The 23,636-nt window shown below is 47.1% G+C and overlaps 1 protein-coding gene across 2 annotated transcripts in view; it reads right to left on the bottom strand.

Annotated features, from left to right (window-relative positions):
• Nucleotides 1–20,441, bottom strand: part of LOC117354694 (gastrula zinc finger protein XlCGF28.1-like) — a 63,016-nt gene extending 42,575 nt beyond the window's left edge. For both annotated transcript variants that reach the window (XM_033932570.1, XM_033932571.1), the window contains exons 1-2: nucleotides 20,156–20,441; nucleotides 9,387–9,513 (exon numbers count right to left, since the gene is read on the bottom strand). In XM_033932570.1, the coding sequence (XP_033788461.1) occupies nucleotides 9,387–9,513; nucleotides 20,156–20,179 (151 nt within the window). In that variant the 5' untranslated portion in view covers nucleotides 20,180–20,441. The remainder of the gene's footprint in view (nucleotides 1–9,386; nucleotides 9,514–20,155) is intronic.
• Between the last annotated feature and the right edge of the window lie 3,195 nt (nucleotides 20,442–23,636).

Below are 23,636 nucleotides of genomic sequence, written 5' to 3'. Positions count from 1 at the left end.
TTCGGCTTCCTCCCCTAATAAACATGCAGGGGTGGCACTGCTGGTACGTAGAGGATTTCAAGGGAAGGTTGAACAAATATATGCTGACCCTATGGGGAGATCCTTGCTTTGTAGGGTGACCACATCAGATCAGAAATTTCACCTTCTGATGGTATATGGCCCTAATAATTATGATCATAAATTTTTCCAGGGTTTGGTTAAACTGGGCCAACTCGACCCAACAATATCATTACTACTTTTGGGGGATTTTAACCAGGTCATGGACCCGGTACAGGACCGTACTGGACCGGGAATGAATCATTCCTCAGCACCGCACAAGGGCATGCCTTATTTGTGTGACGCCCTAGACTTGGTGGACCCCTGGAGGTTATTGCACCCTCGAGAGAAAGATTTTACACATCAATCTCGGGCCCACCAATCTTTTTCCAGAATAGATTACATATTAGCGTCAACTTCCTTCTTTTCTCATGTTGAGACAGCTGAAATTGGTCCTATCTCTATATCTGACCACTGTCCGATATGGCTGGATCTGTTTACTGGGACAACTCAGAATTTGGGAGGGTGGCGGTTCCCTTCTTATTTAATTGACAATCAAGAATTCAAAAATTATTTAATGGAAAAATGGGACGACTATCTACGCTTTAATGCTCAACATAGAGACACACCCCTTCTGTTCTGGGAGGCGGCCAAATCAGTCCTTAGGGGAGATATTATATCCTATGTAGTGGCCCACAGAAAGAGGTTGGCACAGGGCATCATACATTTAGAGCGGCAATGCTTACTTCTTAAAAAACGACACCTAGCACATCCGACGCCCCGCTCAAATGAACAATTGACATCAGCACAGATTGCACTGAACGCCTTGATTCATGAACGCACAAAAAAACATCTCTACTTCACACAACACAAATATTATAGATACGGGAACAAACAGGGCAGATTGCTTGCCTCTCTCACTAAATTGAGAAGGCCAGATAGGTATATTTCTTGTCTACATATGCCGGATGGCACGAAAGTGACGAAAACAGGGGACATATCGGAAAAATTTTTTAGTTATTATAAAAGATTTTACTCCTCGGTGGAGGATGTTGGGGGACCCGACTCTGTGGATTTTCTGGAGGATGCGGGAATGCCCAAATTGACATCCACTATGCGTGACACACTAAATAGACCTATCCAGGGGAAGGAAATACAATTAGCGATAAAACAACTAAGAAACAGAACATCCCCGGGCCCAGATGGGTTTACTCCGGAGTTTTACAAACTCCTATTATCGCAATTATGTGGACCTTTAGAGGCATATTATCACGCAGCAGACGAGGGGGGAACGTTTCCGGAAGGCTCCAATCATGCATACATTACACTAATTCCGAAACCTGGGAAACGAGAAACGGATATAGAATCATACAGACCAATATCCCTACTAAATGTAGACATTAAAATTTTAGACAAAGTATTGTCCAATAGGTTGGCTACACTGCTTCCCCAATTAATTGTCCCAGAGCAGGTAGGCTTTGTAAAGCAACGACATTCGGTCCTAAATGTTCGGAGATTATTGACGGCTGTACACAGAGCTCAAATAGAGAGACAGGAGGGAATATTAGTAAGCCTAGATGCGGCTAAAGCCTTTGACAAGGTTAACTGGAAATACCTGTTTTCAGTGTTATCATATATGGGAATTACAGGTTGGTTTTCCGACATGATTAGGTTATTATACACATCACCCACAGCTAGCATATTGGTAAACGGGACACGGACTCCTTCGTTCCCGATAGCACGGGGAACGAGACAGGGTAGTCCTCTCTCCCCTTTGTTATTCTTGCTATATTTAGACCCATTTCTGAGAACACTGCAGAAGGATGATGGCTTGCAGGGCCTCCCGGAAGGGAACTCTCAATTGCGTGTACTGGCGTATGCTGATGACATGCTACTGACATTGGCTGACCCTCAGGCTTCTCTGAACAGAGCTTTAGCGATACTGGATGAATTTAGTCTATATTCAGGAATGGCTCTCAATTTTCAAAAATCCTTGGTACTTCCATTATCTCGAGATGTCCCAAATAATTGGAGGGGACCGTTTCCATTGCAATGGGCAACCACGTCACTTTCCTACTTAGGAATACAAATACCTATGAATCTTAATAGTTTATATTCATTGAATGTCCTACCGCTCATCGCTATTACGAGACAGAAATTGTCAATTTGGAGGGACTTTCCTATATCATTAATGGGTAAAATTGCATTATACAACATGGTGATGCTGCCCCAGTGGCTATATATATTTCAAATGCTCCCACTCTTGTTGTCCTCTAAACATGAGAAAGAAATTAGGAAATGCTTAACATCATACTTGTGGAATGGTAAAAAGGCAAGAATTTCCCTGTCGATTCTGATGCTGCCAAAGCAGCAGGGAGGAATGGGACTGCATAACCTCCGAATGTTCTCTCAGGCTTGCCAAATGCGCCACTTGAATGACTGGTTCAGAGGGACGAGCCATTTTTCGGCTACTCCCGCGGAACTGACATTATGCTACCCATACCACTTCAGCTACTTATTGCACACCTTACGTATTCCAGGGGGACCGCCACCAGTTGGCAAACTCTTATTTCAACCGCTGCGTCAGGTGTGGAGGCGTTTATGCAGACAATTAAAGATAAATCCAATAGCCACAGCCTACTTGCCGTTTATAGATAACAACGATTTTCAACCTGGGACATCTAGATTTTCTACTTCGGTGTGGAGAACCTCTCATCTACAATATATTTCACAAGTGGTAACAGCACAGGGACTGGTGCCACCATTCACTGTTATGATGGCTGAATATAACTGGACTTCTAGGGACTGGTTAGCTTATGCCCAGATGACATCTTATGTTAAATCACTACCACCGGCAGGACTTACAAGTCATAGTCAGGAAGCTATCTCGGAAGCGCTATGCCTGACGGCCCAGACTCATATCCCATTGAAATTCCATTTACGTTGTTTGAGAGAGAGTTTGGAGCCCATTTCCTATGACAAGTATGCGGCCCGTTGGTCAGGGGATTTACCTTGCGAGGTGACTGGACAGCATATCCAACAGGGTCTTCAAGCAATCTTTAAAATAACGGGACAAGTGACCCTTATTGAATTGAATTATAAATTCTACCTACGCCTCTACAGAGCACCGACATATTTGTATCGTGCTAAAATCAGCGCTACGGACACGTGTGCTAAATGTGCCCAACCGGGAGCCTCTTTGGGTCACCAATTTTGGACTTGCCCCATGGTACAGGGCTTCTGGAAACAGTTACAGCAACACATCACTTCTATGTGGCACCATGGCTATGTTAATGGTCCGGAATTGTTATTCTCACTGGACTCCATTCCTCGGATATCCCCGAAAGGTTTTCGAGGTTTTATGACCCGAACATTCCTCTTGGGTAAGAAAACAATACTACACTGTTGGATAACATCAGATCCGCCGACAGTATCACTCTGGAGAATCTTGATGCTTCGTCAAGCATCCATGGAGCGACTATCCTTGGCTTCATTGGATACCCCTACAGGACGAACATTTAGTTCTATTTGGGAACCATTCTGGCTAACACTGACTCATAAAGCTCGAAGTAACCTATTGAACCCGTAACAATTGGACTGCTGGAGGATGGAATCTTTTTCATTTAGGAGGTTGGGGGGGTGGGGGGAAGAGGGCAGGGAGGGGGAGGAGGGGGGACTCTACTTGTTTGAAATGATATCTGCTGTTCACTTTGTTTGATATTAAATCCAATAAACATATTTCAACATAAACTGAATTATCAAACTGCTCTCAATTTTCTCACAGAGCGATGTTCATTTGAAAAGATTTGTAAAGATAAGAAAAAACAAAGTATTTTCATACAAGTGTTTGAAAGACTGTAAAGACATTTATTTATTTATTTACTTTTGTAATCAAACTTGGAGCGTAACCAGAACTAATAAAGTTGCAACGACTGAAAAATATACTTTGGTTCATCACTAGAGGGCGCAACTCTCTTCTTGAAGAACTCTATACCTCTGAGTGACTTTCAAACGTGACGGTTGCAATCCTGAAGTTTGGTTACCAATTTGAATGAGAAGACAGTTCTTTTGTTTGAACTCTAATATTTTTCTGACTTCCACTAATATTTAACTATTAGTACCCCAGTGACATTATAAAGAAAATACATTATACCATGGCATAACTCAGAAAGAAATAAGAAGGTTGCAAATTATACAAAATACTGCAATAAAATATGATCATGTCACTCCCCTGTTACAAAAAGCACACTGGCTACCAATTTCACATAGAATAATCTATAAAATCACACTATTAACCTTCAAAATTCAACAAACCAACACAACAATATTTTTACTAGCCAGATCTTTAAGATCAATAGACCAGCATTTGCTGACCATTCCGTCTCTGAAGAGCTACAATTTTTTCAATCCTAGCACCCCAGCTATGGAACAAGTTACCAGTTTATCTGCGTGGTGAAACTTCTTTAGAAAAATTTAAAAGCACATTAAAAAGCCACCTATACAAAGATGCATTCGAGTCATAAACAGGATAACTCTTTTATCAACAATCTCAGGTCCAAATACTTAAATCTAACCAGATCTATATATAGGTCACAACTTCTCCCTTTCACTTTTAGACCTTGCTTTATTTGTAAAACATTTTCAATTACCCTCCTGATGTTGTTTTTCCTTAAATGTTCTCTTACTTTCTTTAACAACTGTAGTTCACTCCTTTTTTCCTATGTATCACTAATTAATTGTGTACATTGATTGTATGTTTACCTGTTTAAATTGTTTTATTTTGTTCTCCCCCCAAAATTTTTTATTGTTATACGCATTGAAAATATTTGATATTGCGTTTATATCAAAATTTTAATAAACTTGAAACTTGCCTATTTGGTTAAATAGTCGAGATTTGACTTTGCTATATAGGGAACTTCATATGTTTCTAGGGGGGGGGAAATGGCCTAGGTTGTTTTTGCAGGTCCTGATGCTACCTGTCTCTAAGGGAGGGCTGGGGCTCTTGGACCTTCAGGTTTATAATTTAGTTTGTGGATTGCGGGTGCTGCGGGATTGGTGTCTTGAAACAAGACAAGATACGATCTTTGCAGTTACAGCGCCCAAAACATGGAATTCCTTACCATCATTTATTAAGGAAAAAAATCACTAAGTAAATTTAAAAGACTGTTAAAGTGCTAGTTGTATAAGAATGCTTTTGAGACCTAATTATCAGAGTCCCTATTGATCCCATTTGATGCTTAAACTCATTAGTCCTCTGTCTTAGGCTCTGAGAATTTGATTAAAAAAAAAAAAAGTTCTTAATTTTCTATAATACTTTTAAAGTTTCTTACCCTCCGTTTGTATTTTCCTTGTATGTATCCTTTGCTATACTTATTGTAGTTCTCCCTACTTCCCTTATGTATTGGTACGTCAGGTCTAAACTAAACTAAACTAAACTAAACCTTAAGTTTATATACCGCGTCATCTCCACGGAAGTGGAGCTCGACACGGTTTACATGAATTAAAAACAAAGAAAGGAACTAAAATGGAAGGGAGAGGGGCTTGGTGAACAGGAAGGGAAGAGGGGACTTGGAATAGTGGAGAGGGAGGGAGGGTGTAGTTACATTTTGGAGAAAAGCCAGGTTTTCAGATGTTTTCTGAAATGTTGGAGGGAGGTCGAACTCCGAAGATGGGCCGTAAAGCTGTTCCACAGCTCGGTGATCCTGAAGAGGAGAGATGTACCAAGTTTTCCTGTATGGGAAATGCCAATTAGAGAAGGGAAGGATAGTTTGAATTTCTGAGTGGATCTGGTGGAGTGAGTACTCGAGAGCCAAGATAGTGGGAAGAGGGGAGGAAGGATGCCGTGAAGAGATTTGAAGGTAAGACAGGCGCATTTGTAGCAAACCCTGAGGAAGACTGGGAGCCAGTGAAGCTTAGACAGAAGCGGGGAGACGTGATCGAATTTGCCTTTTGCGAAGATTAGTTTGGCTGCGATGTTCTGAATCCGCTGAAGTCTGAGAAGACTTTTCTTTGTTAGGCTTAGATAGATGGAGTTGCAGTAATCGAGTCTGGATAGAATGATGGATTGGACAAGGACAGCGAAATGTTGTTGGTGGAAGCAGGATCTGACTTTTCTTAGCATATGAAGATTGAAAAAGCATTTTTTTACTAGGGAGTTGATGTGGTCGTTAAAGGACAATGTAGAGTCAATGATGATTCCCAGAACTTTGCTAGAGTGCTCAAGCTGCAGATTGGTGCCAGAGGAAAGTGGGATGAGGGAGGGTAGCTGATCCAATTTCGGGCCAAGCCAAAGTAGTTTTGTTTTGGTCTCATTTAGTTTCATTTGAACGGTGAGGGCCCAGGATTGTAGATTTGTTATACAAGATGAGATGTTATCAGAGAGATTGGTGAGGTTAGAGTCGGTCTCAATAAGGACGAGGTCTGTTTGTGTTGGTTTTAGTTAATAATTAAGACCCTGTTTTTAATTGTAAATCGCTTTGAATTAATGATATTGCGCTACATCTAAATTTTAATAAAACTTGAAACTTGATTATATGTTGGAAAAAGACCTGTTGGCGCCTGTTTTGCATGCTCCCTCTTCGCGTTTGGCTGCCCCTCTGAAAAGGAATGTGGTTTGGTCATGGAAACTCTTATGTAAAGAATTGCAGGTGAATTTTAGTATTTCCCCATTCCTACCCTTGTTGGTGAACCCGGGTTTTAGTCTGGGGACCAAATCTCATACTTTCCAGGTTTGGGCTGATAGGGGTATTAAGCGGGTGGGGAATGTTCTTAGTGATCCAAGGCCATATTCTGGCTCCCTCAGAGCTTGCTTCTCTGTATAATCTTGAAACTCTGGATCATTTTGGGTACTTACAGCTTAAGCACTATGTTTCTGGTTTGGACGACTCTTTTTTGACGGAGAGGCTGGGGCACTGTTTGGCGATGTGGGAGGAGGTGGCTCCTCCAAGTTTCAAGTTTCAAGTTTTATTAATTTTGATATACCAACCATCAAGTTAATATCTGGCCGGTTAACAATATATTTAAAAGAAAGAGAAACTAAAAGAAACTAAAAAAAAAAGGTATTGTGTATATACAAATAACATTACCAGACGAACTAGACAGTGAGGATAGAAGGGAAGGGAGGGTGAAGTTACATATTTGAGAAGAAAAATGGAGATAGTGGGGTTAGGATAAAACATAATGGAGAGGGACGCTTTAAAGAAAGCGGTTATTATTGATAAATAGAATTAAAAAAATAAAAAAAATTAAAAAAAAAAGGAATGATGGCTCTAAGTGTTAGCGAAAGCATCACGAAATAAAAAAGTTTTTAAATCTGTCTTAAATTTGTCGAGTCGTGATTCGTCGCGGAGTTGCTGTGGCAGGGAATTCCAGAGGGTAGGGGCAGTTACTGCGAAATTTACTTTACGTGTATTGTAGAAGTCTTTGATAGAGGGGATAAAAAGAAGTTTTTGATCAGTTGATCTCAGAGTGCGTTATTATGTCCTTTCTCTTTTTGGCTCTTCGGCCAGATATTCAGTCAGTCTCCTTAGCATGAGTCTGGAGTGCGGACTTGAATGTTCTTATTGACTCTGCTGTCTTTGCTCGGGGATTTAGGTATGTCGCAGTAGTTTCTTGAAGCATGATTCATAGGGAGCAGGAATATAAATTTTTTCATCGAGCTTTTGTTTCTCCTTGAAGGGCATATAGAGCTGGGTTTGCTGAGAACGATCTTTGTCCCAAATGTGGTCAGGGGCATGCTATCCTGGGCCATATGTTTTGGTCCAGCCCTAAAACATAACTTTTTTGGTCTCGAGTATGGAGTTTTTTGAGGGCCTTATTGCTCTCTTTATCCTGCGTCCTCTCCTCAGATTGTTCTTTTTTATGTTGATAGTGCTTTTACTGCCTTACATGGTAGGCACCGACTTTTGGTGACCAAGGTGCTGTTGTTGGCAAAAAAGGTGATTCTGATATACTGGCAAGATTCGGCTATCCCCCCTATGAGTCAATGGAAACAATTTCAAGTTTCAAGTTTAATAAAAAATGTAATTAATCGCTTTATCTGAATTCAAAGCGATGTACATATTAATAAAATTAAATTGTTAAAAATATTACTGCAATAAATAAAACAATCTTGACTTAAGACAAATGCAACAATACTGGAAACATAAGGAATTCGTGGGGAGAGTTTACATTATAATAAAAGTATAGAAAGACATGAAGGGAGAGTACATAAGGGAGGTTAGGGTGATGGATAAAAGAAAAGAAAAAAAAAAATGATTTCTAAAATCTTTTTTTTTTTTTTTTGAAGGTCATGTTGTGATTAATTTAAGAATGTATCGTTGAAGAGAAAAGTTTTCAATTTACTTTTAAATTTATCGACGTTAGCTTCTTCCCTTAGATGGCTGGGGAAAGAATTCCAGGTTTGGGGAGCAATGACAGAGAACATAAACTGATGGCGCGTATTTATAATTTTTAAAGACGGAATAGATAATAAATGTTGATCGGTAGATCTTAATGTTCTGTTGGTAGAGTAGGGGATTAATAATTTGTGAATGAAAGTTCAAATTTCTGTTTGAACTGGCTATGCTTGAGCGCAGAGATGTGTCAGGCCGGGGGGGGGGGGGGTGAGTGGCTGGGACAAATTCTAGGATATTTAGGAGGTGTATTGGGACTCTCTGCCCCACCGGGTGAGAAGTTTACTTCTTAATTCTTAGTTTCCTCCCTAACTCTCTTCTTCCTCTTTTCTGCTGCAATAGGGGAGGAGGGGTTATGGAACTCTAACTCTATCTGTCTCTATTTGTGTTGGTTTTGTCGCTTCTGCAGTTCGCACAGGTTGTGATTGTGAATGGGACTCTTATTATCAGTGTCACACACAATTGGGGGGATGTTAAGGACGGGTTTGGGTTTCTAGAGAAAATAAGAAAATTCTGGAAATGAGCATTTCTTGCAATGATATCTTGTTTTTGCTATGCAATAGTTTTTGCTTTTGCTGTTTTCTGGTTTATCCTACCTAGCTGTTGTGGTTTTTTGCTGTATTTCGATACCCCTGTGTATTGCTGGGCTGAACTTTTGTTTATGTACTACCTTTTGAGCTTGTGGAGGTTGATATTGGAACTGTTATTGCTTTTTGTATCTCATTTGCTAAATAAAGAGATTATAAAAAAAAAAAAAAATTTTGACCCAGTACTTTTTCTCACCTTCCGTTTGATATGCTACAACTGTTTGGAGTGGCACCACCCAATTATAGCCCTCTATGCAGGACAACAAGACCCTCGTGTCTCAATTGTGTTCATCACATGAGGCAAACAATCAAAATTGTCATTATAACGATGGCCCACTACTGCTAATAAACATGTGAATTTATCCCTTACCCAGCGAGAGCACGGTCTGATAATTCTCCTTCATCACCTCCCTGTAGAGCTCCTTCTGTTCTTCATCTAAATACTCCCACTCCTCCTGGGAGAAAGAGACAGCGATGTCCTCAAACTTCACCTGCATCTGAAATAGAAACCAGAAACACACTCACCATCTTCTGCAGCAATTCCATAAAGTATGGTTACCATATTTGTTAAAAACAAAAAGATGACATGTGGCTCTGCCCTGACCCCACCACCACACAAACTTGTCTTGTCTTGGCAAGGGGGGGAATGAAAGGGCTCACTCATGGGAGCTGAGTCACTTGTGGTCCTTCCATGGGTACCGGTGGTAGCAGCTCTTATTGCAAGCCGCTGGAGGTTCGTTTGGCTCTGGCTGGAGGTGAAAGGAACGGCCCCAGCTCTGTTTGAGCTCGGGGTCATGGCTGGATGGTGTCAGCGCATGCGTGTGACATCATCACATCCACGCATGCTCAGAGGTCCTCCAGACATGGCCCTAAGCTCAGGCAGAGCCAAGACCTTTCCTGCCCCCTTCTGCAGCTCGCAATAGGAGCTCTTGCCCCCGGACCACCAGTACCCAGGCCAGCCGAAGGGAGACTGTAGGAGCTGTGCCTAGTCCTGAGCACATCGTAGAACAGTCCTGAGCACATGGCAGAACAGTGAGCGGAGCAGAGAGTGTGCTAGCAGGAAGGAGCAGAGAAGGCGGTGCTAGCAGGGGAAGAGGCGAGAGCTAACTCCGCCCACCCCCGACATCACCAGCCAAACTCCCCCCATAAAAGGGGACGAACCAACAGCAGAGAGTCTACAGTGCAAGGCCAGCCGAAGGGAGACTGTAGGAGCTGTGCCTAGTCCTGAGCACATGGCAGAACAGTGAGCGGAGCAGAGAAACATAGAAACATAGAAGATGACGGCAGAAAAGGGCTACAGCCCATCAAGTCTGCCCACTCAGCTTACCCACCCCCTGTCTATGCCCTAATGACCCAATTTCCTTATCTTGACCCTCGTAGGGATCCCATTTATTCTTAAAGTCTGGCACGCTGTCTGCCTCGATCACCTGCACTGGAAGCTTGTTCCAATGATCAACCACTCTCTCTGTGAAGAAATACTTTCTGGTGTCGCCATGAAATTTTCCGCTCCTGAGTTTGAGCGGGTGCCCTCTTGTGGCCGAGGGTCCCTTGAGAAAGAAAATATCATCTTCCACTTCGACACGTCCCGTGAGGTACTTAAATGTTTCGATCATGTCTCCCCTCTCCCTACGTTTCTCCAGAGTGTAGAGCTGCAATTGCTAGCAGTGTGCTAGCAGGAAGGAGCGGAGAGAGGAGCAGAGAAGGCAGTGCTAGCAGGGGAAGAGGCGAGAGCTAACTCCGCCCACCCCCGACGTCATCAGCCAAACTCCCCCCATAAGAGGGGACGAGCCAACGGCAGAGAGTCCACAGTGCAAGGCCAGCCGAAGGGAGACTGTAGGAGCTGTGCCTAGTCCTGAGCACATGGTACTACAGTCCTGAGCACATGGCAGAACAGTGAGCGGAGAGTGTGCTAGCAGGAAGGAGCATAGAGAGGAGCAGAGAAGGCGGTGCTAGCAGGGGAAGAGGCGAGAGCTAACTCCGCCCACCCCCGACGTCACCAGCCAAACTCCCCCCATAAAAGGGGACGAGCCAACGGCACGCAGCAAAGGCGCTCGCCTTAGCGAGAGCGCCTTAAGAAGAGCCTAATCTTTACCCTATTCTTTAAACTTTATTCTAAACTTTCACCCTAACCCACAGGCAGACACCCTCTCAAATACCCTAATCTTTCAAACTCTCTCTCTGATCTTTCAATCTCTCACTCTGACTCACAGACAGATATTTCTTCTAACTCTCTAACTTACTCACTATCAGGCAGACCTGAGCTACAACTTGGTTATGGCAGGGAGAACAAGAAGCACCATGTCTGCAATCAAGACCAACTGTCCGGTAACTGGGGGGACCCAGGGGGTGACCACGGTATGCGTGCAGAAGAAGGAGGGCCCAGGACTGTGGACAGAGGTCTCTGTGCAGACCGAGATCATCCCCCCCCCCCCCCCCTGTTCTCCACAGTCTCTACACAGACAGAGGAGGTCGACCAGCTAGACGGAGATATCATGCAGGAACTTAGGAGTCTCAGGGAGGAGGTGAAACACCTGAGAAGCATCCGAGAAGATGAGGCCTACATTGACGGAGTCGTCCAGGAGCTGTCCCAAATCACCGAGCTGGCCCAAGACATGTCCTCCCTCGAGACACCCAAATCACCAGCTTTGAAACCAACAATTGGGGTACAGGAGATGGCTGGAGACGCTGACTCCTGGCAGCTGGTGACCTCCTCCATGGGCAAACACCAGAGATCCCACACCCCTCTTTCAATCTCTTCACCCTCTTCTTCTTTTTCTCACAAACAGGGCAGCTTTACATCCACCCCACAACTCACCCTGAGGAACAGATTCCAGATCCTACAAGTAGAAGATGTCGACAAGGAGCAGGAGGATGCCGACAAGCAGCAGGAGGTAGTCCAGCGCACGGCTCCAACTCCGGGGACAACTGATCGGCTCCCCCCCACAGAAGCGCAGAGTAATAGTTATTGGGGACTCTATGCTGAGGGGCACCGAGGGACCAATCTGCAGACCGGATATGCAGTCAAGGGAGGTTTGTTGTCTACCTGGAGCCAAGGTCCGAGATGTCACCGCCTGTCTTGATAGGCTTCTCAAGCCCCAAGATCACTTCCCCATGGTCCTCATCCACATTGGCACAAACGACACTGCTAAGAACACCCCGGAGAACATAACTAGAGACTTTGGAGCCCTGGGTGAGAGGCTGAAGCAGACAGGAGCGCAGGTGGTCTTCTCCTCGATCCTCACAGTTAGAGGCAAAGGAAGTGCCAGGGATGAGCGTATACTGAGGACTAACGAGTGGCTTCAAGAATGGTGCCGGGAAATGAACTTTGGATTCCTGAACCATGGAGAGGCGTTGCAAGGACTTCAGGGACCAGACGGACTCCATCTGACCAGCAGGGGTAAGCACGTCTTTGGACACCGACTAGCCCGCTTGCTTCGTAGGGCTTTTAACTAGGTAAGTCGGGGAAGGGTACCCACTCAGATACAAGTGCAGTAAGGAACGATCCTGACGAGGTGAGTCGAAACTCCGATTCTAAGTCCAAAGTAAGTGCCCCCATTGCAAACAATTCTCTAGGAGTCACACTACCCCAGGTGGGAAACTCCCCACAGGGACATAGCAATCACGGGGTATGGAGGGCTATGTATGTTAATGCACACAGTTTAGGCAATAAGATTCTAGAATTAGAGACCGAAATAATGAATGCCGACCTTGACGTGGTGGCAATATCCGAAACTTGGTTCACAGACTCTCATGGGTGGGACATGGCTATACCGGGATACAACTTATTTCGTCAGGACAGAGAGGGAAAGTCAGGGGGAGGGGTGGCACTATACATTAAAGAAGACATCAAAACTACCAGAATCACAAATGTCAAGTACACCATGGAATCTCTCTGGGTGAACCTGGCCAGAGGCAGGGAAAAATGCCTGTATCTTAGTGTAGTATATAGACCTCCAAGACAACTGGAAGACAAAGACTCCGAATTAATTTAAGACATAGAGAATATCACTCTACGGGGAGACGCTGTTCTGCTAGGGGACTTCAACATGCCTGACGCAGATTGGAACTCATACTCAGCAACAACCAGCGGCAGCAGGAGACTGTTAACATCCATAAAGGGAGCACGACTCAAACAAATGGTATTGGAACCCACTAGGGCCCAGGCGATCCTGGACCTGGTACTCACCAACAGGGATAGCGTCTCGAAGGTCTCGGTAGGAGATACACTAGCCTCCAGCGACCACAACATGGTGTGGTTCTACCTCAGGAAAAGTTTCCCTAGATGAAACACGAAAACAAAAGTACTCAACTTCCGAGGTACTGACTTCGAACGCATGGGAGATTTCGTCCACCGGACACTGCAGAACCAAGCTATGACCGTTGATGTGGAAGCTATGTGGTCATCCCTGAAATCTACCATACATGAAGCAACAAGCCTCTACATTAAATCAGTACACAAACGGCGGAGAAACAACAAACCCCAATGGTACTCCGCAGAAATCTCGCACCTCGTCAAGGAGAAGAAAAAAGCATTTATTTCCTACAAACGAACGGAGACTAGGGAAGCTAAACTAGAACATAGGGCGAGGTCTGCAGCAGTCAAAACGGCAGTCAAGGAGGCCAAACTTCGAGTGGAAGAGACTCTGGCAAAGCACATGAAGAAAGGGGACAAATCCTTCTTCAGGTATATTAGTGATAGGAAAAAGAACACAGACGGGATAGTATGCCTTAGAAAACCAGATGGGAACTGCGCAGAATCAGATTCCGATAAAGCAGAACTACTGAATGAATACTTCTGCTCGGTCTTCACCTGCGAGGCACCGGGGCACGGTCCGCAGTTGCAGGCAAGGCCCAGCATGGAAGCCCCATTTCAGAATTTCGAGTTCACACTAGAGAGTTGCGCGGGGACAGAAATCCCACCCGTCCCCGCCAAAGTCTCACCCGTCCCCGTGAGGAATCCCACCCGTCCCCACCCGTCCCCGTGAGGAATCCCCTCCGTCCCCGCCCGTCCCCGTGAGGAATCCCCTCCGTCCCCGCCCGTCCCTATAAACTTCAGAAATAGTTATTTCATTTAATTATGCTACTGAATTAAAGGCTCTGGTAGAAACCCATTTACAAATAAGCAAAAAGAATTTAATTTGGAAATATTAATTGGGAAGAATACATACTTTGTAAACGGGTTTCTACCAGAGCCTCTTTTGTTTATAAATTTTTATCAACACAACTAATATACTACTTTATCCTGAAGAAAAAAAAAAAAAGAAATAGAATTCTTTTCCTACCTTTGTTGCCTGGTTTCTGCTTTCCTCATGTTCTCATTCATTTCCTTCCATCCACTGTCTCTCTTCCTTCTGCGTCTTCCATTTGCTCTGTTACTGTGCCTCTCCCTTTCTCCCCCCTTCCAAATTGGTCTGGCACCCATCTTCTTCCCTCCGCTCCCCCCATAGTCTGGCATCTCTGTCTTCTTCCCTGCCAGCGTCTTCTCTCTACTCTCTCTTCCCCATTTCCTTTCAGCGTCCTTCTCCCCCCCCATCTTTCCCATGTCCTGTCAGCGTCCTTCTCCCCCCCATCTTCCCCATGTCCTGTCAGCGTCCTTCTCCCCCCTCTGTCTTCCCCATGTCCTATCAGCGTCTTTCTCCCCCCTCTGTCTTCCCCATGTCCTGTCAGCGTCCTTCTCCCCCCCTCTGTCTTCCCCATATTCTTCTCCCCCTCTGTCTTCCCCATGTCCTTTCAGCGTCCTTCTCCCTCTCTGTCTTCCCCGTGTGCTTTCAGCATCCTTCTCCCCCCCCTCTTCCCCATGTCCTGTCAGCGTCCTTCTCCCCCTTCTGTCTTCCACAAATGCTTTCAGTGTCTTCCCCCCCTATCTTCCCCATGTCCTTTCAGCGTCCTTCTCCCTCTCTGTCTTCCCCATGTGCTTTCAGCGTCCTTCTCTCCCCCCCCCGCCTTCCCCATGTCCTGTCAGCGTCCTTCTCCCCCTTCTGTCTTCCACAAATGCTTTCAGTGGCTCCCTCCCCCCGGCTTTCCCATGGCCTTTCAGCGTCCTTCTACCCCCGCCTTCTCTCCCGCCCCGGGTGCAGCACAGCCGGCCAGGTCCCCTTACTTTTGTGGCGCTTTCCCGACCGACCGACCGGTCTGACAAACTTCCCTGCCCTTAACCGCGAATCTAAATTTCCTTCTTACAGCTGCTGTAAGAAGGTAATTTAGATTCGCGGTTAAGGGCAGGGAGGTTTGTCGGACCAGGGCTGTTGTCGGTCGGTCGGGAAAGCGCCACAAAAGTAAGGGGACCTGGCCGGCTATGCTGCACCCGGGGCGGGGCGGACCGCCTCCCTCCCTTGGTAGCCACTCGAGCCGCGAGGCTACTCCTCTTTACCTACCCTGCCTGCAGCACAGAGCCGAACGGAAGTCTTCCCGACGCTGACGTCGGGAAGACTTCCGTTCGGCTCTGTGCTGCAAGCAGAGCAGGTAGGGAGAAAAGACGCGCGACTTAGTACATCCAGCCCCGCAGGAACCCCGCAACCCTATGGGGCGTCCCCACGGGATCCCCGCAACCCTAGGGGGCGTCCCCATGGGATTCCTGCGACCCTAGGGGGCGTCCCCACGGGATCCCCGTGACCCGAAGGGGGAACCCGCGGGATGCCCGCGGATCCCGCGGGATTCCCGTCGTCCCCGTTCCCGTGCAGCTCTCTAGTTCACACCTGGTGACGTCTACTATGAACTGGCAAGACTCAAGGTGAACAAAGCCATAGGACCGGACAATCTACACCCCAGGGTGCTCAGTGAGCTGCGTGATGTCCTGGCAGAACCGCTATCAGGACTCTTCAATTTCTCTCTAAGTTCGGGGAGAGTCTCCATAGACTGGAAAACAGCTAATGTCGTTCCACTGCACAAAAAGGGTTGCAGGGCAGAGGCTGCAAACTACAGACCGGTGAGTCTCACATCAATAGTATGCAAACTCATGGAAACACTAATCAAACGTAAATTAGACGCAATCTTGGATGAGGAGAATCTACGGGATCCCAGTCAACACGGATTCACCAAGGGTAGGTCCTGCCAATCCAATCTCATCAGCTTCTTTGACTGGGTAACAAAACAGTTAGACTTGGGAGAATCCGTGGACGTCTTATACCTAGACTTCAGCAAAGCTTTTGATAGTGTCCCACATCGCAGGCTGTTGAGCAAGATGAAATCAATGGGGCTGGGAGAAACACTAACTACATGGGTCAATGACTGGCTGAGTGGCAGACTTCAGAGGGTGGTAGTTAATGGTACCTTCTCTAAAACATTGGAGGTGACCAGTGGAGTACCGTAAGGCTCAGTCTTGGGCCCGCTCCTTTTCAACATATTCATAGGTGACCTAACTCAGGTAACGTTATTCGCTGACGACGCCAAACTATGCAATATAGTGAGAGATGGCAATTCACCCGATAGTATGACACAGGACCTACATTTGTTGGAGCTTTGGTCCTCGACCTGGCAGCTGGGCTTCAAAGCTAAGAAATGCAAGATCATGCACCTCGGCAGCAGAAATCCATGCAGAACTTACACCTTGAATGGTGAGACCTTAGCTAGAACTTCAACAGAACGAGACTTGGGAGTGATCATCAGCGCAGACATGAAAACTGCTGATCATGTGGAGAAGGCTTCATCTAAGGCAAGACAGTTGTTAGGTTGCATCCGCAGGAGTTTCGTCAGCCGGAAGCCTGAAGTCATAATGCCATTATACAGAACCATGGTGAGGCCTCATTTGGAATACTGTGTGCAATTCTGGAGGCCACACTACCGAAAAGATGTGCTGAGAGTAGAGTCAGTGCAACGGTTGGCCACCAGGATGGTCTCGGGGCTCAAGGATCTATCGTACGAGGAAAGGCTGAAAAATTTGCGGCTGTACTCACTCGAGGAATGTAGGGAGAGAGGAGCAATGATCGAGACGTTTAAGTATATTACCGGCCGTATCGCGATGGAAGAAGAGATTCTCTTTCTCAAAGGACCCTCAGCCACAAGAGGGCATCCGCTCAAACTCAGGGGCGAGAAATTTCATGGCGACACCAGGAAATATTTCTTCACCGAGAGAGTGGTTGATCCTTGGAACGAGCTCCCGGTGCAGGTGATCGAGGCAAACGTGCAAGAATTTAAGAGCAAATGGGATGCCCATGTGGGATCCCTTAGAGGGTTAAGCCAAGGGAACCTGTCACCAGGAGTGGGAACTAGAGAATGACACGGTGGCGGTTTACCCACGGCCACCGCATTTAGCCGCGGGTGACCCGCCAAAACGGGGAACGAAAACTAGCAGTCGCTGCGGCGACGGGGACAAGGCCATTCACCGCCCCGTGGGGCGGTGAATGGTCTTGTCCCCGCAGTGAGGCATGAAGGATCGCGTGGTCCCCGCAGCCCACACACGCCTGCCCAATCGATCCTAGTGTTTAGCCAGCTCTCTCCCTTCTCCTCACCTTAGTTTGTAGGTTTTCTTTTTCGGCGACCTGCACACTATCAGAGAGCCGCGCACCCGCTGCTGCTCAGTTTCGATCTTCTGCTCTGACGCAACCGTAAACAGGAAGTTGCAGCACAGCAGAAGATTGAACACTGAGCAGCCGCGCGTGCACGTCTCTTTGGGAAAGCGTGCAGGTCGCCGAAAAACAAAACCTACAAACTAAGGTGAGGAGAAGGGAGAGAGCTGGCTAAACACTAGGATCGATTGGGCAGGCGGGTGGTGGCTGCGGGGACCGTGCGATCGCTCGTGTTCCCGGCTCGTGTTATCGCAAAGATGTGCTGAGATTGGAGTCGGTTCAGAGAATGGCCACCCGGATGGTCTCAGGACTCAAAGATCTCCCGTACGAAGAACGGTTAGACAAACTGCAGCTATACTCGCTCGAGGAGCGCAGAGAGAGGGGGGATATGATCGAGACGTTCAAGTATCTCACGGGCCGCATCGAAGCGGAAGAAGATATCTTCTTTTTCAAGGGACCCACGGCAACAAGAGGGCATCTGTAGAAAATCAGAGGCGGGAAACTACGAGGTGACACCAGGAAATTCTTTTTCACTGAAAGGGTGGTTGATCGTTGGAATAGTCTTCCATTGCAGGTGACTGAGGCCAGCAGCGTGCCTGATTTTAAGGCCAAATGGGATCGACACGTGGGTTCTATTCGCTAAGCAAAGGTGGGGGAGGGTCATTAGGGTGGGCAGACTAGATGGGCCTTGGCCCTTATCTGCCGTCTATTTCTATGTTTCTAAACTGGAAGGAGGGAGTGAAAGGGAAAAGGATTCTGGGCAAAGGGAATGAAGACGGAAAGAAAAACCCACAGCAGGAAAGAAAGGGAAGGACAGGTAGGTGAGCCAGATGCTAGAAGCAGGGGGGGGGGAAGAAAGAGGGAAAAAAGCTAGATGGGGTTGAAAAGAAGAGACACACTGGTATGGAAGAGGAAGATAGGGGAAATCTGGACACAGGAAGGTAACAGAAAGAGGGGAAATTATGTGCATGGGGCATAGGGACAGAGACATAAAGGGGACATGCCATGGGGATGGTATATGGACACGGGGGGGGGCAATGACAGATACATAGGGGAGATATTAGAAATGGAGAAAATAGGAGCACAGAAGCGAGATGGTTTGTGGGGATGGGACAGGGACCGAGCTCGCAGGCTCCAGTGGCTTGCACAAATTACATTGTAACGTGCCATGAAAATAAGAGGGAGGAAGGTAGATAGATAGACCACGCGAGAGGAGCTGAAGGGTAGTAGAAAGGGGAACTAAATGCTACTTCAAAATAGTTCCTCTATCAGTTTATTAGTTGATTTTGCTCCTTTGGGAACTAACTTTGTCTTTTTGACCTCAACCCAGTCGTTCATATTGGAGTAGTAGAAAGGAACAGATGGTAAAGGAGGGAGGGAAGGGTGGTGGTGGAAAGGAATAGGACAGACATTGAAGGAGGGTGGAGAGGAACAGACCCCGAAGGGAAATGTGGAAGACAGAATGGGAAGAAGACAGATACCAGACTATGGGGGAGCGGAGGGAAGAAGATGGGTGCTAGACCAATTGGGGGGGGGGGGGTGAAGGGAGAGGCACAGTAACAGCAAATGGAAGACGCAGAGAGAAGACACACAGTGGATGGAAGGAATTGAATGAGAAGATGTGGAAAGCAGAAACCAGACAACAAAGATAGAAAAAAAAAAATTATATTTATTTATTTATTTTTTGCTTTAGGATAAAATAGTATATTAGTTGTGTTGATAAAAATATATAAACAAAGCCCTGCCAGCTGAACATCTCTTTCTCTAGTTCAGCAGCAGGAACTTTGATTTATAAGAAAGGAATAAGCTAAATATTACAGTACTAAGGCTTATATGGATGTAGCGGGGATGGTGACGGGGCGGTGAAAGGGATGGCGGTGGCGGTGAAGGGAACAGCGGTGACGGGGCGGTGCAGAGGATGGTGGGCCGGTGACGGGGACAGATTTTTTCCCCGTGTCATTCTCTAGTGGGAACCCTAGGATAGTAGACTTGGGGGTGGGTCAGTAGAGTGGGCAGACCTGATGGGCTATGGCCCTTATCTGCCGTCATCTTCTATGTTTCTATGACTGTGATTGATATAGTTCCCACCCACGGGAGACCTCTACTGACCGCCCGAAAGTAAATTAAAATTTAGATTGGACTGGGACAAACTGCCAGATTACAGAAAAGTATTTGTAGACCCAAAGAGTGGTCCCAGGGCTGGTGCTCAGTTAGGCATGAGGAGAGAAAGGAATCCACAAAATAGAGCAGGAAAAAAAATTTACAATGTCCAATGTGACATGGACAAGGGGGGACAAGTTCAAGACAAATATCTGGAAGTTCTGCTTCACGCAACGAGTGGTGGACACCTGGAATGCTCTCCCAGAGGAGGTTGTTGCGGAATCCACTGTTCTAGGATTTAAGGATAAGCTAGATGTACATCTCCTTATGAGAAGCTTAGAGTGATATAGGGACTAAAACTATGCCAGGGTACACCTGGTGGGGCCTCCGCGTGTGCGGATCGCTGGACTTCAGGGACCTAAGGTCTGATCCAGAGATGGCAATTCTTATGTTCTTAGGGATGTACACAGGCACATTAGGTTCCAATTCCCCCTTTGTGGGACTCCTGATCTCTCTCCTTTGCCACAAGACCTACCTGGGCTGAAGCTCCTGCAGCCATTTCCCTCTCTGCTGCTCTACCATTAGAAATGAATGTGGCCGAGGGAGAAAGAAGAAAAGGGCGGGAAGGGAGATTGAGAGCCGGAAGTTTCTGTCAGTAGCAGAGAAGACTCGTTTCCTGTTGGGCACAGGATGATGACATCACAAAAGGGAGGCGAAGCTTCACTCGGAGTACTCCGTCTAGTCTACAGTTTTCTGACCAGTGCTGATTGGTCAGAAAATTGTGAAGAGTAGTTAAAACGTTCCGTCCTGTAGCACTGAGAGGGTGGGAGGGGGAGGAGTTTGGCCTCCTCCTGGCACTCATTAGTCAGAATGTTCCTGGGGAGGATAACTGCAGGGCTTTTCGTTGGTTCCGCCCCTTTCAGTGCTGATTGGTCAGATAGTTGCTGGGGGTGGAAGTCTAGTTCAAACGTTCCGTCCTGTAGCACTGATACAGGGGGAGGGGTTTGGGCTCCTCCTGGCACCCATTGGTCAGAATGTTCCTGGGGCGGGGAGAGGAGGAGTTGAAGGAGGGAGCAAAGGCTGGAAGTCCTGCTCTGTTACATGACAGCTGGAGGATAACTGCAGGGCTTTGTTGGTCCCGCCCCTTTCAGTGCTGATTGGTCAGATAGTTGCTGGGGGTGGAAGACTAGTGCAAACGTTCCGTCCTGTAGCACTGATACAGGGGGAGGGGTTTGGGCTCCTCCTGGCACCCATTGGTCAGAATGTTCCTGGGGCGGGGAGAGGAGGAGTTGAAGGAGGGAGCAAAGGCTGGAAGTCCTGCTCTGTTACATGACAGCTGGAGGATAACTGCAGGGCTTTGTTGGTCCCGCCCCTTTCAGTGCTGATTGGTCAGATAGTTGCTGGGGGTGGAAGACTAGTGCAAACGTTCCGTCCTGTAGCACTGATACAGGGGGAGGGGTTTGGGCTCCTCCTGGCACCCATTGGTCAGAATGTTCCTGGGGCGGGGAGAGGAGCAGTTTAAGGGGGGGCGGTAAGGGCAGGAGAGGTCATTAGGGTGTGCAGACTAGATGGGCCGTGGCCCTTATCTGCCGTCTATTTCTATGTTTCTATGAGAATCCCTTTAGGGCTCTGCAGGAAATCTCTCTGGACTTCAGCCCTGGCTCCTCCCTCCCTCCCCTCCCAGTTGCCTAAGGAGGAGCCGTGCCATTTGTTTGCTCAGCCCCAGTGTTCAGCTTCTCTCTGGGGTTGTGGAAATCAGATTGTAGGGACAGAAATTACTTGTAGGTAATGTGGACAGTGATACTATGTTTCCCCCAAAATAAGACATTGTCTTATATTAATTTGGGGCCCAAAAAAAGGCACTACCTGTAGTTCTTTTTTTCATGTACAATGATAATTTCTTTATTTCTTCCATTTGTTAGTCGCACATAATAGCTCTATGCCAGTGTTTTTCAACCTTTTTTGGGCAAAGGCACACTTGTTTCATGAAAAAAATCACGAGGCACACCACCATTAGAAAATGTTAAAAAATTTAACTCTGTGCCTATATTGACTATATATAAAGTAATTCTCTTGAATAGGAATCAAATAAACACAAAGAAAGTATTTTATAATGCTGCCACCGCCAACATCACCGTTGGCGGCGGTGGCACTCAAGTGGCTAAAGAGCCGCAGTTTGCCGGCCTAGGGACAACACTGGAGGGTGGCCAGCTGTGCACCCCCTTGGGACGTAAACCCGGGGTGGGGCAGACTGCCCCCCCCCACCCTGGTATGCCACTATCTGTACCTCACTCCCTCCCTATGACCAAAAATTCTCCTTTCTTCTATTCCCCGTGTACACAACCATCTCTTTCCCTCCCTTCCTCTCTCCAAAGTCCATGCCTTCTGTGTCCAAACACTCATTCCCTCCCCCACCTCAGCATCTCTTTCCCTCCCTTCCTCTCTCCCAAGTCCATTTCTTCTGTGTCCAAAAATGCATTCCCTCCCCCACCTCAGCATCTCTTTCCCTCCCTTCCTCTCTCCCAAGTCCATGCCTTCTGTGTCCAAAAACCCATTCCCTCCCCCACCTCAGCATTTCTTTCCCTCCCTTCCTCTCTCCCAAGTTCATGCCTTGTGTCCAAAACGCACTCCCTCCCCCCTTTTGTGTTCCGTGTTTGCCTACCAGCCCATCTTTGCAACTTTCTCAGCAAAACGAAGCTCAAGCCGCGAGGCTTGTCTTCTGCTTCCTGTCTGCCCTGCCGCACACAAATAGCCGAACGGAAGTATTCTCCGACGTCAGCGCTGACGTCGGAGGGCAGGCTTTGCTTAAGCCCTCCCTCCGACGTCAGCGCTGACATCGGGGAACGCTTGCGATCGGCTATATGTTAGCTGCAGGGCAGGCAGGAACAGAAGACGAGCCTCGCGGCTCGAGTTGTATTGAACTCCGTGGGTCCCCCGTCCAGCTCTCTCCTGTCCACGTGGGGCGGACCGCCCCTCTTCCTAGACTGGTGGTACTGCCCTGATGGCGGCCCTGACCGTACGGCACACCAGGCAACATCTCGCGGCACACTAGTGTGCCGCGGAACAGCGGTTGAAAAACACTGCTCTATGCGACGTTGCAGAGGAAGGGGACTTTGGAAGGTTGGAAAGAGGAGAGAGAGGGATTAGAAGTAGAAGGGAGGAACCGTTAAAACAATAGAATTCTGGGGAAATTTAAATGATAAAACAAAGGGGCAAAAACAGGGAATGAAAATAAAAATAATTCATAAACTGGAAAGAAAGTGAAAAATAAAATCAAAACAGTCTAAACAGAAGTCCAGCTTGAAATGTCTTCACTGCTTAGGCTGCCAATTTCCTGCAGGCGCCAGCCGATCCTTGCCAGCACACCGGATGCCTCATAGGAGAGAGAGAACGAGGATCCAGCAGTCAGCCATCCCCAACATGGCTATCCCACCGGCTGCACGCCGCATCAGCCGGGCAACCACCACCATCCCCCTCGGCGCATCAGCCGGGCAACCGCCACCATCATCCTCAGCGCATCAGCCGCAGGCCATCTCCGACGACGCGAAGTGTCACTCCCATTTCGGCAGTGTCGATCTTGTTCTTCCACTGTCTGTGGTGCCTTTGGTTGTTGTTGTCTGTCCACCCTCCAATTTCCTTCCTTTCCTTTCCCTGGCCAAATCTCCTCTCCCATCTCGGCGGCAGCAATCTCCCTGCCGCTGACCTCCTCAGTCATGGCGCGGCTGTCAGGCACAGCGTAGTCCCACCGGTGGCACAAAGGAGCCGAAACCAGATCCCTGCTACCCTTAACCAAGGAGAAGTTGTGAGGGCCCAGGCCAACATCCCTCAACCGTCATGGAGCCAGTCGTGCAGCAGGTAGGAGGCCCTCAACCATTAGACCAGAGCCAACGGTCAAACCGGAGAGTTGAGTGATGTGATATAAAATTAGAGATGTAAAAATAAGAATGGAGGCTCCAGACCAATGGAACAAAGTCAAAAATAAACCCAATAAAACAGAAGATCAAAAAACTACATAA

Source organism: Geotrypetes seraphini, chromosome 2 (assembly GCF_902459505.1).
Source record: "Geotrypetes seraphini chromosome 2, aGeoSer1.1, whole genome shotgun sequence".
Classification (NCBI taxonomy): Eukaryota; Metazoa; Chordata; class Amphibia; order Gymnophiona; family Dermophiidae; genus Geotrypetes; species Geotrypetes seraphini.
The sequence above is the reverse complement of the archived record's forward strand: the minus strand, read 5'-3'. Positions and strand labels throughout refer to the sequence as shown.